General features: G+C 42.6%; 1 protein-coding gene across 5 annotated transcripts in view; it reads left to right on the top strand.

Annotated features, from left to right (window-relative positions):
• unc5b (unc-5 netrin receptor B) overlaps window positions 1-16826 on the top strand; it is a 45227-nt gene that overhangs the window by 16898 nt on the left and 11503 nt on the right. For 3 of the 5 annotated variants that reach the window (XM_067524506.1, XM_067524496.1, XM_067524487.1), the window contains exons 2-7: window positions 13052-13282; window positions 13545-13688; window positions 14113-14216; window positions 15300-15480; window positions 15856-16023; window positions 16490-16654. In XM_067524506.1, the coding sequence (XP_067380607.1) occupies window positions 13052-13282; window positions 13545-13688; window positions 14113-14216; window positions 15300-15480; window positions 15856-16023; window positions 16490-16654 (993 nt within the window). The remainder of the gene's footprint in view (window positions 1-13051; window positions 13283-13544; window positions 13689-14112; window positions 14217-15299; window positions 15481-15855; window positions 16024-16489; window positions 16655-16826) is intronic. The other 2 variants (XM_067524524.1, XM_067524515.1) reach the window with 1 other exon arrangement.

Here is a 16826-nt window from a genome sequence, read left to right as displayed (position 1 = left end):
TATATGTGAGCAGTAGTTAGTGTTTGTCAGTGAGAATGTGTACTGCCTGCGGACGTCTTTGCTGGGTGCTGTCTCATGTCGAGCGGTGTGTTTGAGAGGCTTGTCAAGGTAAAGCTCCTGTCAGCGCCTGGCCGGAGGGAGTGTACTGATGAAAGGCCTCTTCATCATCCTAATGGGATGCACAAACCTCTTAACCAGCACTGCTGCCATGGCTTCGGCTGGGTGAAAAGAGGGAGAGAGGAGAGAAAAAAAGAGCACTGAATGACTAGTCGGGCACCCACAACAAGCACCACACAAAAACATACACACAAGCACACAAGTCAGAAAAATGTACAGTCTAAACAAAACAATGCTGTTTGGAGTGTGTGCCAAGGAGGAGTTATGACTCTGGATGGCCTCGGTTTGTGAGAGGTTCAGTGGGCCAGGGGTATTAGCATCTAGGACAGAGAGTTAATGCCCTGCTGTCCACTGGAGACACAGGCATCTGCCCCTTCTCTCCACTGGTATAAAGCCAAACCATTGAGACAAGAATCAGGAATATTTTAAATGACAATTTTTCTCAGGTCTCTTCATCGATTAATTATGTTATAAATTAACACATAACAAAATATTAATCAGAACACTGGAAACAGAAAACATAGGACGCGTACTCACTGGTGTTTTTCACATGCAGTTTCAAAAAGACTCTATTTCCAGATAGACCCTTCTCACATCTGTACTCATGCACGCAAGTAACAGCGCAATAAAACCACACTGATCTGTAGTCCAGATATTGAAGCTCATTTTTTCTGACTTATACATCAGCGCTGTCCAAATCACCTTCAAGGGATTTTTTTTTTTGCCCATTTGCTCATCTAAAATATCTCACAGACTGTTGTACAGGCGTTCATGTTTTCCACATGATGAATTCTACACACATTGTTGATACTTAGATGTGTCCTCAAGACATACACATTTACATTTCTAAGGAAAATGTCTCAGCAGCATTTGGATCTGGTGCCATACATTTTGGAACACACATTCATGACATATAATAACTTGTAAATCAGTAGCTCACATTTCTAACTTGTCCACTGCTTTGGTTTATGACCAAATACCTGCAAACTAATGATGCCTTCAATTTCCCTTAGCTGTAATTTGTTTTCACTTTAGTGTAGTTTTAGTTTTTACCACCTTCCACATCACATGGACCTTGTAACTTGCACAAGCTAAAAAAGGTGTCTTCAGTGTTTAAATTACAGTAGATAATTTAAAAAAAACTAATGTATCTCTTTTTATGAACCAGGATAGAAAAAGAGAGTAGAGATATTTTTTCTCTGGGAGTGGGGTTCACATAAGACTTTGCTTGGTATCTGACCAAAGCCAAACAGGGACACAAAGTCAGGGTGTGGCTCAGAACAGTCTGCTGCGGGGGTTTGCAGAAGGAAGAATGAGGGAAAGGAGAAGTTGAAGCCAGAGAGATCAGGAAAGAGTCGCTCATCATTATTGTCACAGTGTCACACACTCTGGCCACTCAGTGTCACCATCAGTCTGTGGTGGCCCTGGGCATCTGGTGGGTGACACTCTGCCTTTCCTTCCATCCATTCATCTTTCCCTCTTTCAGCTTATATGTACATACACAAGCTGTGTATGGCTATTTTATTTAAATATGCCAAAGAGATTTTGTCACTGTATTCATCACTGCTATCCATCTCAGTCATTCCTGCTAGTCCAGTCATACTGGTCGCAGCCTCAGGGTCTGGGATGTCCTCTTTAAATTCCAGCACATTCCCCACCCTGTCCCTGGGTCAAGGACTCACTTGTGTATCTGCAGTGAACAGCAACAAAAAACTTTGACATCAGACAAGAAACATAGCCTCATGAATGATTGATGCGCAAATGCTGACTCATCACACACGGGGGAAAAACAATATTTTGACCTGAAACATAACAAGATTTACATTCATTGAGCAGAGCAGAGATGCACACAGGCCATCCAGATTGCAGATACCATTGCAGGGGTCCTATCAGCCCCTGTGTACAATGTACAGCAGTTCTCAGTGTTGTGCAATCTGTTAGAAGCTAAGATTGACAGATATGGAAAAGCTGGCCTGGCTTAAAGTGATAGTCAGTGCTTGTGCTTTAGTTATTACTTTTCATGCTTTGGTGCTGCACTGCACTCAGATTACCTGACAGTCAAACAGTGTGGTGTGTTTTTAACTTCCTATCGTGAACTGCACATGTTTTTCTGAAGTTTGACTTCCTCCGACTTGCTTTGATTTTTTTTCCCCGTTTGCTTTTTGCTGAATAGAAAAAACAAAAAGTACCACAATAACTACGTATAATAAAAAATTACAAAATTGACTTTTATGTAAAGAAAAATAGCTACAATACAAATGGGATAACAATCTTGCTGAGCAGACCCAGATTTTTGATTTGAGCAAGATTCTTCAGTGGGGGGGTCTGGGAGTTTGGAAGTAAATTCCTTCTTTCTCCTAGTCGAGTGTATCGAAGTTGAGACAGAGATGGACATTTATTTTGAGAGAATGATGAAGCAAGGTATAAAAGGGGTGAAGGAAAAAGATCAAAGGATATAACAGCCATTAGCTTCTACACAGGACTACTTCTGCTTACAAGACCCCCACATTTTGCAGGGTGACGAGAATCTCATCTCTATCTTCTGACTCTTCATTTGTTCTCCCCTGCTATCACAGATCACCTCTTGTCATCTATCTCCTCCAATATGGATTTTCTGCCTATTAGTGCCCTAATCTTTTCTGTTCCTTTTCTACCTCTGTCCTGCCTTGCTGTCTATTTCATTTCTTTTTTCATAAAAAAAATCTGTTAAAAATATCATGCAAGCCTTGTTTATTCATCGAACCAAATATTTAACATTATTCTCCATTTATTTTTTGCCAACCCTCATTTTTGTGTTTCTTTTTTTGTTTGTTTGTTTTTTTTCTGGTTAGCTGTTTATAGAATGATAGTGCACTTCCATCATTGTACATGTCTCAATTTTTGCCCAAATTTTCAAAGCTTACAAGTCTTATCTCCCTTTCACACACACGCACATACACATGCACAGACACACACATAAGCTAGCCTACAGCATATTGCTTGTTGTCTACTACATATCTAGGGATTTCTCTGATGCAAGGGGACGCAATGAAGGAACAGAGTGACGCCAACCCCTTTGTGTTTGTGTGGGGTGTGATCGTGCTTTTGCGCATGCACATGTTTGTGTGTTTGGTTTTTTTTTTTTGTTGTTGTTTTTTGTTTTTTCCATTTCACTTTGTTTTTCAATGTGTAGTCACCTCTGTCGCACTGACTTGGTAACTACTTATTTGTGAGTGGGGGTGTGTAAGTGTGAGAGAAGTCATGTGCGTGGTCCGTTGATCCGCTGTCAATCCGGCTCATCTCCTCATCTGTTCATTAGCATGACAGAGCAGCCCTCCTGCCAAAGCAGTTAGTCACAAGAATCAGCCCCTGTCACAACACATTACAGCAGCAGGCATCTCTAATAGCACTGGCAATCGCAGCAACCATAGCCAATGCCCAAAGTACATGCACACACTCACACACGTTCACACCAATCAAGAGTTGCACTTGATCTGCACCCAGGGAGTGTTTCTGTGTCTCTCTCCATCTCTTCTTCCTTGCTCTTTCCATCCACATATCCTCTCTCCTTCCTCCCGTTCCCCCTAACATGGCTATCCACTTATAGCAAAGCTTACAGCCTTGTCATTAATCTCCTTCTTCCCCCACCCCTCCTCCTCCCAGTCTCCCTCCATCATTGCCTTACATTAGCTAGGTTACCTGACTGACCCCTCCATCTCTCCCATTTTCTTGTCCTTTCCCTCCCTGAGTAGCTCTATTTCTGTCTCGCTTCCTCCTGCTCTCTGTCTTCATGATGCTCAAAGAGATTGGGACTTTTCATTTTTAATCCATCTGTCTCAGCCAGTGATGTTTTAGTTCTCTCTCTTTAGCTCTTTTAGCCCCCTTCAATACTCTTTCTTCATTATCACCTGCTCATGGTGCCTGATCTAATTTGTACAGGAAGTTTGATTCTGCCGGCTTCCTGTCTCCAGAGTCCCGAGTTGTCATACTAGATAATAAAAAACACATATGTTGTGATACGTTTTACTGACTTTTCTCACACAAGACATTACTCTTGACTTAACACACTGTCGCACTGTAGAGACAATATTTCAGATGAGCACTGACATTTTCAAACAATAAAGTGTCTTGAAATTCTGAGAGCTTTAATGGAGAAACTGTAAATTAGTTCCACACCCAATATGTGATGGAACACAAATGAGAGGGTAGCACAGACTCACGGTGTTGTTTGGTGCAACAATTGGCAGTGTTTTGGACAAGGACATGTAATTTGACTGTCTGTGTGTCTCTAGCCTTACCGGAATGCCTGACTGGGGTGGACTTACTGGTTTTGTTGACGTTTCTGTATGCTGTATGTGTGAGGTAATGTGCACAACCACACCCTTACTCAGTGTGTGTGTTTGTGTGTGTGCGTGTGTGTGTGTTTTTGAGGGACACGAGAAAGTGGGGTGATAGAGAGCAGGGATTTACCTGTAAGGCAGGGGCTGTCAAGCCTTGTTACAGAGAGGCCATCAGGTTTAACTGGTATTTAACAGCAAACCCCCTTCCTGGACACAGAAACATGCCTATAGTGGGGGTAGAACTTGTAGCAGAACTCATTAAGAACTTAACAAAACAGGAGCCTGTCTCAATTTTGAGAAAGTCAAGAAGAAGGTAACACCTTTAAAGTATCTTAACAAAAGTTTAGGCCAATATCAAGCACTGAGGCAACATCTACTATTTGTCCACTGAGTGGTCCTTAAGTGTGTGTATGCTTCAGTGTGTTCGTTGTAATCAGTTTGAGAAGCAATGAGAGAGGACAGAAGAGTAACCTGGTTGGGGGAAGGAGAGTCACAGTGTTGCAGAAGTTGGGAGAGAGGTGGACCAAAAGACAGGAGGAGTGGTGTGAATTTGCCTGTAGCTCTTAGAGAGAGAGACAGAGCAAAGCTGATACAGTGGGATGGAGGGTGAGGCACAAGGGTGAGGAGGGGTGCAGGGTAGAGTGGGTAATTACAGGGGCCCAGAGACGAGAGGCCTGTAATCAGCTTGCCCTCAGGAAGGAATGCAGCTCATCTTCTCATGTAATTACTGCCATTTAAACGGCCCCAGCTTCCAAACACTCATCCCACTGTACTGCTCACCTATTCACTATACGAATATGCATGCATACACACATGCGCACGCACACACACACACACGCACACACACACACACACACTGTCACAGTGAGAACATCAGTGACAGAAGACAGATTTTCAAGAGATCCAAGAGCACTGGAAAGAAAGAGACAGACATTAGACAATGTGTGTGTTTGTGTGTATGTGTAGCCACAGTGTGTGCACCATAGTTAATGGCTGTGTAGACTGTTAGCCTCTAGAGGAGCCAGCTCCATGTGAATACCCACCATGGCAACCAGCCACTCTGGGTAGATTTGCGCAATTCTCATCAGGCAGCTGCGCAATGATGGAGCAGACAAGCAGTGGCGCCTCATACTCAACATGCACACTTATGTCTAGTCACACACACAGGAAAGGGATAAGTCGCATTCTACCATACGAGTTTGACCTCCAAGTAATAGTTATGACATTGGTCTGTAATTTCGAGAGTATAATAGGAAAACAACATTGTCTCACCCACTCTGTCTCCTCTCCTTCCCTGCCTGCCTCTCTCTAGCTGGCTCCTCACCCCTCTCTCTCTCCACCCCTGCTAGTGATTGATAGTGCTGCTTGTGTACGCTTGTGTTCCCATGCAGTAGGTGGTCATTGGGGCACACACAAACAGCACAGGGCCACTTTTTGATGGGCTATGATTAATGAGCTGGGGGTTGGGTGGCGCCCCCTAGCTGTGACAGAGTCCACTTTCAGCCACCTCCCCTCTGTCTATTCAAATTCAGCAGTGGGATCACAGCTACACAACACAAGCGCAAATCCTCTTAGCGCTCCCACTCTCACAGTCACACTCACCCACACATTCAAAAACACAGTCACAGAATCTCACTTAGAGTAGGCTGTCCCTTGCATAAACAGTGGGTAAATATAATCCATAGTCTGTTACAAATACACCCGCCCTGACACTTTTACACAAACTGTTTGAATATAGTGTGGGTCCTTGTGAAACAGCTTCAGAAATCACCAGTATTCACCCAGTTATCAGTAGAAAAACATTTCTGTCACTCTGTCATTGGGCCTTTCTTACTGTTGGGAACCATGTAGTTAGATGACATGTTTGTGTGGGTGTGGGTGTGTAAGTGTTTCCCCTCTGGCGTACCCTGCAAAAGGGCTGATTAAGTGTCATTATGAAACCAAAGACTTATGGGAAGAAGACAAAAAAGGTGAATCCTTTCAAAGAGGTGCAGGTCACACTTCATTTGCAATTAGAAGGTTATAGGGCAAAACACCTTGCAGCTAAAAGTGTGGGATAACACTCTGTTAACAAGCAGATCTGTAAATGAGGTCTTGCAAGCCTCTGCAGTTGTTGTGTGTGAACATATATGTGTGTTTCTGTGTGTGTACATGTGTGTACTATGTCCTCAGGCTTGCTTTCTCTCCACCTGCCACCCAGACATGCTGGATGGACAAGCGAAGCATTTCTGTCACACTGCATCTCCATCACCTGCTCAGCCTTCCCCCTCTGCCAATCTGCTTTCCAGCATCCTGTAACCTCCCTCTCACAAAGATTCCATCTTTCTTACTCACTAACTTTCACGATCAATTACATGCTCGGGCTCGTGTCTTGACGAAACGGGGAGACTTCACACTTTGCAGAAATAGCCACTCGGCGGGAATTCTCATTAACATGTTGGAACCAATCAAAGGTGTGACATTTCCACTGCTATGATGAACTTCCAACAAGTTGCAGCACACAAGTCCACCCAATATATGTCATTATGCATCTTATGTGACTCTTAGTTGGCAATATTTGGTTTGTATCCATTTTTTTAAAATTATGAAATTATTAATTCTCATAATAATTTAATCATATTTAATTCTTTACACTTCAACATTACTACATTTCAGAGGTAAATATCGTACATTTCCTCTACTAAATTTTTTTACACTAAAGTTACTAGTACCTTTTCTGAATTGTATTGGTTATACTAAATCTAATGTAATATAAGTCAACTTTATTGACATCGCATTAACTATCTCACAAGCTGGGTAGCTTGTGAGATACTTAATGCAATGTCAATAAAGTACTTCTTATGTACTGCTGGGTAGCAGTACATAAAGTAAATGACTAATTCATTATTATATTTAAAATATATGATTCTCAAAACTGCGTAATATGTTTTTAAAATAAGCTCCGTCATTACCAGCTGCAACATATAAGTGATGAACTCATTTATCCATGAATTACTATAATTCAGTAATATGATATTGGGCCATTCATGATAAACAGTACTTGAAGTATTTTGTGCTAATACTTTTGTACTTTTACTTAAGTAACATGGGAGAATGCAGGACTCTTACTTGTAACAATATTTCCATGGTAATGGTATTTTTGTGCCCTTATTATTGGAAGCTGTGTTAGCTCCCTACGCTTCTTGTGTTTGCATTAAGCTACACCAACCCATCATGCACCTGTTGCTGCACTGGACACACAAATATAAACTGATTTACTCTGGGTTTTTTCTAACTCTATCTGTCTGTGTTCAGCCTATTTCTATCATTCTCATCAGTCTGCATACGGGATGTTATATTAAAAAAAACTAGTACATTTTGTTCATTAGGAGACAGAAATGTAAAAAATTTCAAACAAAAGGAGGTAAAACAATCAAAGAAAACCTTAAAGGAATGCGTGTGCCTGCCTGTGTAAGGCATGAAGTCTGTTTGTTAGAGAGGCACCATAGTGAGTACAAAGAAACAGACTGTAGAGTCATGTGAAGGAACCACAGGTGCACATCTTTGGTGGTAGTTTCAAAATATCCAAATGTGAGCTTTCAAGGCAACACGCTGGAGGCTTTATGAGAAAGCACGCAGAGCTGGATTTCAGTCCCTTATTTCAGGGATATAAAATCTGCTTCCTGCCTCATAGTTGGCATAATGAAATGTGTGTCTGTTAGTGATTTAACAACATTTCCTTTTTAAATATGACCAATTTTCCTCCTGTCAGCACTCAGAGGGGTTGCTTATACTGGAAGTGTTTGCAGCACTATGCGTGTGTGTTCTCTCAGATGGTTGAACTGCATGACGCCTCACACTCCGTCTGCCATTGTTGATGTGAGAAGTGATGCTGTGTCGCTCCAACGTGTACTCATGTTGCCTCATGCCTCAATACACAGACACTGTCCCACTCACACATTCCGTGATTTTTTTCCATCAAATATCTAAATTTATACACTTGCTTTTTCTGGTTCTCACGTCTCTGCACTTTTCCCTCCTCACTGCTTTTTTCTCTCTCCTCCTGTAGCAAGCTGTTTTCAGGTTGATGTGAATGAGGTCAGTGTGAATATCAGTCACTCAATGTAATTGTCCTAGGAGAGACCATCTCTCTCCATCCATCTCTGTCTCTTTCAACCTGCCTCTGTGTGTGTGTGAAGAAAAGAATGATGATAATGAGGTAGACTGGATGAGGTTGATGGATATATGGTAAGCCAGTCAATGTTACATAATGGCTTCTGATCACTCTCTTCATTGGCCCTATTTCCTCTGTTACTAACAGTGTTTGGCGGTCTGTCTGTCTGTCCTCACAGCTGTTTGTCCTTGCTGGGCTCGGTAAGACAGTTATGCTTTATGGCTGTGGGCTTTAGTTCTTTCTCTACACATGTGTGTTTGTGTTTAAGACTGTAGGATGTCATTTTAAGTCAACAGGGGCTGCACAAAGTGCTTTGAGTCTAGCAGGCAGGAGGGAAGGGCTGGAGTCCATGGAGGGCAAGAAGAAAAGCACTCCCATGTCAAACACCAAACAGAAAAGCGGAAGGGAGGAGGTGGGACACTGTGCTGTTGTTTGTTTGTTTTTGACCTCATAGGACACCTAAGATGGAAAAAAGTTTCCTGATCTAGCCAAACACAAGCTGACCCTGTGTTTCTCTGTAGTTTGTCTGCTTCAAAGTGCTCTCTTCTTCCCATGCTTTATTCTCTCCTGCTCTCTTTCCCCCCACTTCTGAGTCCAATAGTTGGGATAGTGAGGGCACTGGAGGGGACAGTAATGACTAACTCTGTAAAGGTAATGATAAAGTACAGATGCTTTCGACTGCTCTGGCTAGAGGCGCTGGGGCTGAGAAAATTACAGTCATTCATGTGTGTGTGTGAGAGAAAGAGAATGAGAGGCAAGAGACAAGAGGAAGACAGAGGGCAGAAGAACAACAGAGACAGTTTCAGAGAGACAGGCCGAGATAAAGACAGATATTGCTGTGATTCATTTTCCTTGCATATGGTAACAGTCCAGTATTATGTGTGTGTGGGTGTGTGTCTGTGTGCACTTGTATTCCATCGTCCCCTTTATGAGTGTCTCTTTACCTGTCTTTGGCCAGCCCTCCTGTCTTCCCCCTTTTGTCACTTCTGTCCAGATTCCGTCTATCTCTCCCACACAGTCCGGTCTCCTAGTGTGGCCTCGCTCCACCACTATCACTCCACCACTTGGTTACACTAAACTGAAGCTCTGCACTCTGCCACATAGTCGCCAAGGGAGGGGACTCCTTCAGTTACACTATTTGAGTTTGGCATACATGAATAAGTGTGGGTGAGAATGTACTGTCTAAGCACAGGTTGTCATCTGGTGTCTGGGTCTACATGTGATTGTGTGCTCTAGTAAAGAATACCCAGAAGTCTGTGTTTGCTTTCTAGCTGTCTGCTGTCTGTCATTAGAGTAATAAAAGACTTGCTGTGCTGCACGGCGAGGAGTTCTTCTCTTTAAGTTTCCTCCATTCCGCACAAATTGCCGGCTGCTGAGCTCTGATGGATGTTTGTATGCTGGGCCAAAAACACAGGTTCCACTTTAAACTCCCAGCTCCATTATCCCAGGGAGAGACAGGGGGAGAGAAAGAAGCTGTCTGTCTGTCTCCTACCTCTGTCATCCAGAAGTGTTTTAATTAAGCTGTGCAGGCCCCAGAACACACATGCACACACTGTACAGAGAGAGATTTATCCAAACACGCAGGGCTCTCCTCCCCTTCTTTCTCTCTATGAACCATCATCTCTCTCTGTTTGTCTGTCTCTTTGCTGCCATTCTTCTGCCGTCCTCTTTCTCTCTCCGTGCCCCCTCTCTCATCGCTCCTAAAGAGTGACAGGCTGTGTTTTTCCGCCCATGTTTGAACACTAAGCGATCAATGCCGGACAAAGGGAAAGAGCGGGGGCGAGCGGTGGGGAGGGACAGCACAATTGGTTATTGACAGAGAAAGAAAAGTCTGAAAGACTGGAGGCGACAGCTTAGTAAGAGGACAGCAAGGGGATGCAAGGAGAGGAAAAAGACAGAGAGGAGGGGATTGTGAGAGAGGTGGAATGATGAATGCGATGCATCTTTATGGTTAAGCGTTTGAGATGTGTTAGCTTTCCTTTTTTTGTATTTGTTTGTGTTTACCTGCATGTGTACCCACTTACAGCGCTCTATGTGCTTAATTGAGGGTGTAAAAGTGACTTTAAGTGTGCATCTTTGCAGGAGCCTAACCTCTGGGAAATAAGTATGTGTGTCTGTATGTGTGCACCTTGTGTGAGTGTGTATGCATGTGCAAAGCAAATGTAATCATACAGATCACAGGGCTGGAATTATATCTATTATACAGTATTTAAGATTCTTCTAAAAAAAAATCCCCATGCAGCATATTAAATGCCTCCAGCTTGACCAACTTGTCAATTCTCTGTGTAAAACACCTGCAGAGATGAAGAAGTAATAAACTGGTGGTTCCATTACATCCATTATAAACAAAGGATTAAAATGCAGCTATTTAAAAGGCAGCTAGAAAGAGCTATGATTTCTTTATTTGAATCCCAGTGTGTTGTTCTGATCTCTGATGAGATTATTAGTTTATTTTTACTGTCATGTCTTGGTGGCAACGTTTTTTAAATGCTTGGCTGAATAATGAAAAACGTGAAACAAAAACTTCTGGCACAACCTCACCTTCTGACAGTGTACGGACGTGGGGAAGAAAACTGAAAAACACAATAGCACTTAGAACGTTGTTTGACAATGTGACAAACGTTTTTTGGCAGTTTGTGCATTTTAGTTTTCCAAATGAAAAAAGTGAGGACATTTCAGTGCTAGAAAACTTGGTATGATTGTAAAGATTTTTTTTATATTAGTGATCACAGTAGCGGTTCTGCTTTAACTGTGCAGCCCAGGTGGGGAGAAGTGTGAAGCGTGCAGTGGTTAGGGTTCAATTTAAGGTCGTGGGTTAGTGAATAAATATAGCCAGTGGCAGGTGGTTGTAGAATAAGCGAGCGGAGAAGAACAAGGTTGTGTTCGTGGGAGTGACAGACTGCATAAGTGGCAGAGACAGACAGAGGATGACAGGTCTGTCCTGGATGGCTTTTGGGCCTGAAGCAGATTTTGCCCTTTCTGCCTTTCCTGTGGCCACAACACTGCCAGGCTCCGAGCTTTGGGCAGCTTCAGCTGCTGTGGCCTGGCTGGCCCTTTATTGTGGATGAGATTTGGGTCAAGGTTATACCCTCCTTCTACTTGAAGATGGTAAAGCCTTTGAATGCAATTAATTGTCGTTGGACTTAAATTCTTGGCATCTTCAAACTAGGACCGAGCTTGTCAATCCTGTGCATTCGGCTCCACTCCTCCTTTTATTGCTTATTGAATTCAGAACATTTTTGTAAGGAGAGAAGAAGATCACATCCATTAAAATGTATAATAGTTCAAAGGGAAAGTCACGTTAAGTGATGTTAAAAGTTTGACAGTACATTATTTGAAGACATTGCTTTAAATACAAAAAAAATTTTGCCATTGTTTGGTCTCATGTGCTATGTATATATTTTGTAAACATGTCAGACTGTGATAGCTATCCTGTGGTCAGGCTATTTCGTATGGCAGTCTACTGCAGTCCTCCTGTTTGCAAGTATTATGTCACAAACTCCAGTTTGCCTGTGCATCAGTGTCCTACTCATGTACACAAGCAAACCATACAGTTGATGGGCAGACAGGAGCTGTGGCAAGACTTGAGCTTACAGAAAAAGATTAATGATAAGTGATGTGATGTGTTTGACAGTTTATGTCACGATATCATCATACATCAATATAATACTCTGCCATGTCAAGTCAGTTTTATTTAACGAGACAAAGACACTGTGGCTTGAAAGGGCTTTTACTTTCTCTATAGCAAATGTGTGTGAAATATGGAATCAAGTATCACATTGCAAACTGCCAGTACAACCTGTTAATTCTACACTTGTAGAATTTCATCCAATAACATCGCAGCACTGATATGATATATGGGATCTACCTATCAGTATTAGATTAAACAGTCAGGGTTCTTCCTGCCAGGAGAAGCTCTTGGCAGCATTGCCATAAGGGATATGTCACATCAAAAATGTCCGAGGAGACTGTGCGATCAACAGGAGCTGTCCGTGGAAGGTCAGCAGCTCTCCTCCCTAGCTGAGATGCATGGACTTTTTCCGGGAGACCAGAGCAGGATGCCTGCATTGACCAGATTTCTGTCAGTACAGGGAGGCAGAAAATGTCACTGTGCCCCTCCATTTACAGTGCAAACTGTCAGCACCTTAAATGTATTCTTGAAATCCACTAACAGGGTGGCCTTAATGTATACAGTGAGACCCCGCAGAAAGGTTCGTTCACATGCCCTGAAGCTGGATTGAGACACACAAGACAAGCTGTCACACACTTACATATAGTCCCTCCGGGTATGTGATAGCTTATTGATCCCCAAGCAACAAATTTGTCATTTTGATTATTTCTTACTTCCTCAGCAGGCAGGCCAGAGTGCAGGATCAGCCACAGAGCGGCCATCCCAGCGCTGATGGAGACTTTTCCATTAAAGGGCAGTCATCCTGATCACCTCTTTGTTCTGTGTTTTCAGAGAGCAGTGACTACAGCGAGGCCGAGGTCCTCCCTGACTCCTTCCCATCAGCCCCAGCTGAACCTCTCCCAGAATTCCTACTGGAACCGGAGGACGCTTTTATTGTAAAGAACCGTCCCGTTCAGCTACGGTGCCGGGCATCACCAGCAACCCAAATCTACTTCAAATGTAACGGAGAATGGGTCAATCAGAATGATCATGTCACCAGAGAGAGCCTAGACCAGATCACAGGTAATACACACACACACACACACAGAAGTATAGTGTAAACACACACACATACTAATGTCACCTTGTATTTCACAGACATAAACATCATAGTCAATTACAAACATAATTTTCAACTACATAATCCATTAGCTCCTATAGAGTTTTATGTGCACATTAACTGCTTTGGCCTGCAGCCATTGCATTATTTATATGCACTGTGAAAAATCTGCCTCACTAATCTCTCTCTCCCTCCTTGTCCCTCTCTCTTTCTCTCTCTGCACAGGTCTGGTGGTGAGAGAAGTGGACATCTCAGTGTCGAGGACCCAGGTGGAGGAGCTGTTTGGCCTGGAGGACTACTGGTGCCAGTGCGTCGCCTGGAGCTCGGCTGGCACCACCAAGAGCAACCGTGCCTATGTTCGCATTGCATGTCAGTATAAAGACTCTGTATATGTGTGTGCATGTGTGCTTGAGACTTTATGCAAGAGAAAAAGACTAAACTAAATATTTTATTGTAAAGAGAGAATCGAGGCATTCAAATTTGAATATTGAGGGAAAGAAGGTAGGAAAGTGGCAGAGGGGCAAATGTTTCCCACTTTTTGCTTGTCACAAGTGTCAGCTTAAGTATATATGCAAATAAATGCACTTTAGTGCTCCATCTTAGTCCCTGGGGTAGTGCGTGGCGTAGTGTGATTGACAATGTGCAAGTTTACGAGGGTAGGAAAAATAAAAAAACTGTGACAGAAGCTTTTTGGGGCTTTGCCTCACACACGTGTGAGATTAACAGGGCGTCACTTTCCTGTCATGGGGCAGCCTTCACTAACTGCTGACTACATCTGTGTCGCCTTCTGCAGACCTGAGGAAGAACTTTGAGCAGGAGCCACTTGGGCGGGAGGTGCGACTTGAGCAGGAGGTGCTGCTGCAGTGTCGTCCCCCAGAGGGCATGCCGGTCGCTGAGGTAGATCTGTCCCTCCACATCCCCATTTTCATCACCTAGCCATTTTTATTTGCCTGTCTGCCATCACATTTGCACTTCTGGTATACTCATTACTAAATACAGTACTTCAAATACATTCATATTTTGGTATCTGTTGCGATGACACAGCAAGGCATAACTCTAAGTAATCGATAGCTAGTCACACAAATTTATGCACTGCAGTCTGCAACAATCTAAAGCCTAAAGGGAGCTAAGTAAAGAGTGAGTCACTGAAGTTTGAAAGATTTATGTCTATCCGGATCTGTGGCACAACCAAGAAAAAAGTCCTTAAACATGAAATGATCTGAAATTATACGGCCACTTATTTAAGCAACAAAGCAGAAAAGGCTGTGCTTTGATCCATTTTGTGTCACGTTTGCACATTAAACTGTGTAGCAATGCATGATGTGGTTTATTTGTCTCATAAAATAACAATACAATAATACATTAAAAAGGAAACATTACTCAGAAAAGCAGATTTTTTTATTACTCATGTAAATATTCATGTTCTGTTAGGCCTTTATGTACTTTTAGTGTTTTATTATCATGGTTATTATATGATATAAGAGACATATAGTATAAAAGTACAAAAGCACATTTAAAGTAATCACAAAGAGCATTTAACAGAAAATTTACTATGTGGTTCACAGTAAATATTTGTTTCCTTTTAGTATGGTGGATGTGACTGGGTTTTTCCAAAAGAAGCTACAGTTGATATTTTTCCTTAGAAAACCATAAATGATCTTGTATTGACAACGTCTGATCAATACCACATGTAGCATTGTAACGTGTTGCGACAGCTTAATATTCTGCGGTTTTGTAGTGTTTGCAGAATGAACCTGTGCATGGTGTGCTGATTCATGTTTATGCATAGAAACCTGCTGATTTGGACAATGATTTATGTGAAGAAATACCTGCCAAAAGAATTAAAGGAAATCTATGATTCAAAACTGGACAAACATAGAAGGATGAGAGTGTGAGCATTTTGGAGAGAAAATTCAACAAACAAAGTTCTTAATTTTAATTTCAAGTGGCGTGTACTTGTGTATTCCTGCTGCTCTCCAGGTGGACTGGCTGAAGAATGAGGATGTAATAGATCCGTCGCAGGACTCCAATTTCCTGATCACTATTGATCATGATCTGATAATCAAACAGGCCCGACTCTCAGACACAGCAAACTACACCTGTGTGGCTCGTAACGTGGTCGCCAAAAGACGCAGCAGCACCGCTACTCTCATTGTTTACGGTAATGCACATGTTTTCTGTTCTTTTGTTCTCACGTCAAGAATGAGGATAAATACTCCTGTCGTTCATGGTAGATGTTAGGTATGATCCACAGCTTATGCTGATTTTTCAGAGACTCGGGGAGACTGGTCCGTGAGTGATGAAAGCATAGTCAAAATTCATCAAAATCGTCCATGTGGTCTTTTTATAACTAAAGAAAATCTTCCTTCCTAAAGTGAATTGTTCTTTTTGCTTACTCTCACCTAACAGTGTGTATGCTAAATTGATAGCAGAGCTGCATGGATGTGTTTGGGTGTCTATATTCTCATTACTGTTGACCTGAGTGTCAAATACCAGACTCACTCACATTGCTCGTCTGTGTCTGTCTCTCTGTCAGTGAGTGGAGGTTGGTCTTCTTGGACTGAGTGGTCAGAGTGTAATGCTCAGTGTGGGCGGGGTTGGCAGCGACGAACGCGAAGCTGCACCAATCCTGCCCCACTGAACGGAGGAGCCTTCTGTGAGGGCCCACCCTTCCAGAGAGTGACCTGCACCACACTGTGCCCAGGTGAAGATGACAATACTTAACTGCATTATTTACAACAGTTTCAGAGGAATTAGTCGCGCTCTGAATTTTTCACAAACGGGCCAATTTTGCAGGAAGCACCAGAGTAACGTTTTGAAAACCCTTTCAAACCTTTACATCATAAACTGGTTTTCAGCTGTGTTCTTTCACAGAAGGTTCAACATTAGAGGACACAGACCCATTAAAAAAAAACACCTTCAGCCTTACTTTTATGATTAAAAACTCATCTAAATCCAGAACACAGTGGTATAATTTAAAGTGACAGGCCATGCTTTTTGTCCATGTGTCAGACCACCTTGACTCAAGAGTCATGGTAAACAAGCCACAGAATGTGTTTTTCATCATCCCATATTTTCATACATGAAGCAGAATTTCCCTCTGCCTGCAGCAATCGAAGCAGTTTTTGTTGAGATGCAAAATTACAAAAATTTGGGCTGTCTCATTCCAGTGGATGGAGGCTGGACAGAGTGGGCAAAGTGGTCTGCCTGTGGGACAGAGTGCACCCACTGGCGCAGTCGTGAATGCCAAGCTCCACCACCCAGGAATGGAGGAAAGCACTGCAGCGGCAGCATGATGGAGAGCAAAAACTGCACTGAGGGGCTGTGTGCACGAAGTAAGTCTCCAGATCAGTATATATGAACTGGGCTGGTTGTTAAATGTTAAGAGAGAGTAACCGCATACTTTTCAATTCTTCTAATTCTTCAGTTGCATGCTGAATTAAGTCGCTGGTGGTTTAATATTCAAAAGAATGTGGTCATTGAATCGGTAGGCAGTCTAGCATGTAG

The sequence above is a fragment of the Channa argus genome, chromosome 1 (assembly GCF_033026475.1).
Source record: "Channa argus isolate prfri chromosome 1, Channa argus male v1.0, whole genome shotgun sequence".
In the NCBI taxonomy this organism is placed as follows: domain Eukaryota; kingdom Metazoa; phylum Chordata; class Actinopteri; order Anabantiformes; family Channidae; genus Channa; species Channa argus.
This window is presented reverse-complemented; position numbering and strand designations above follow the sequence as displayed.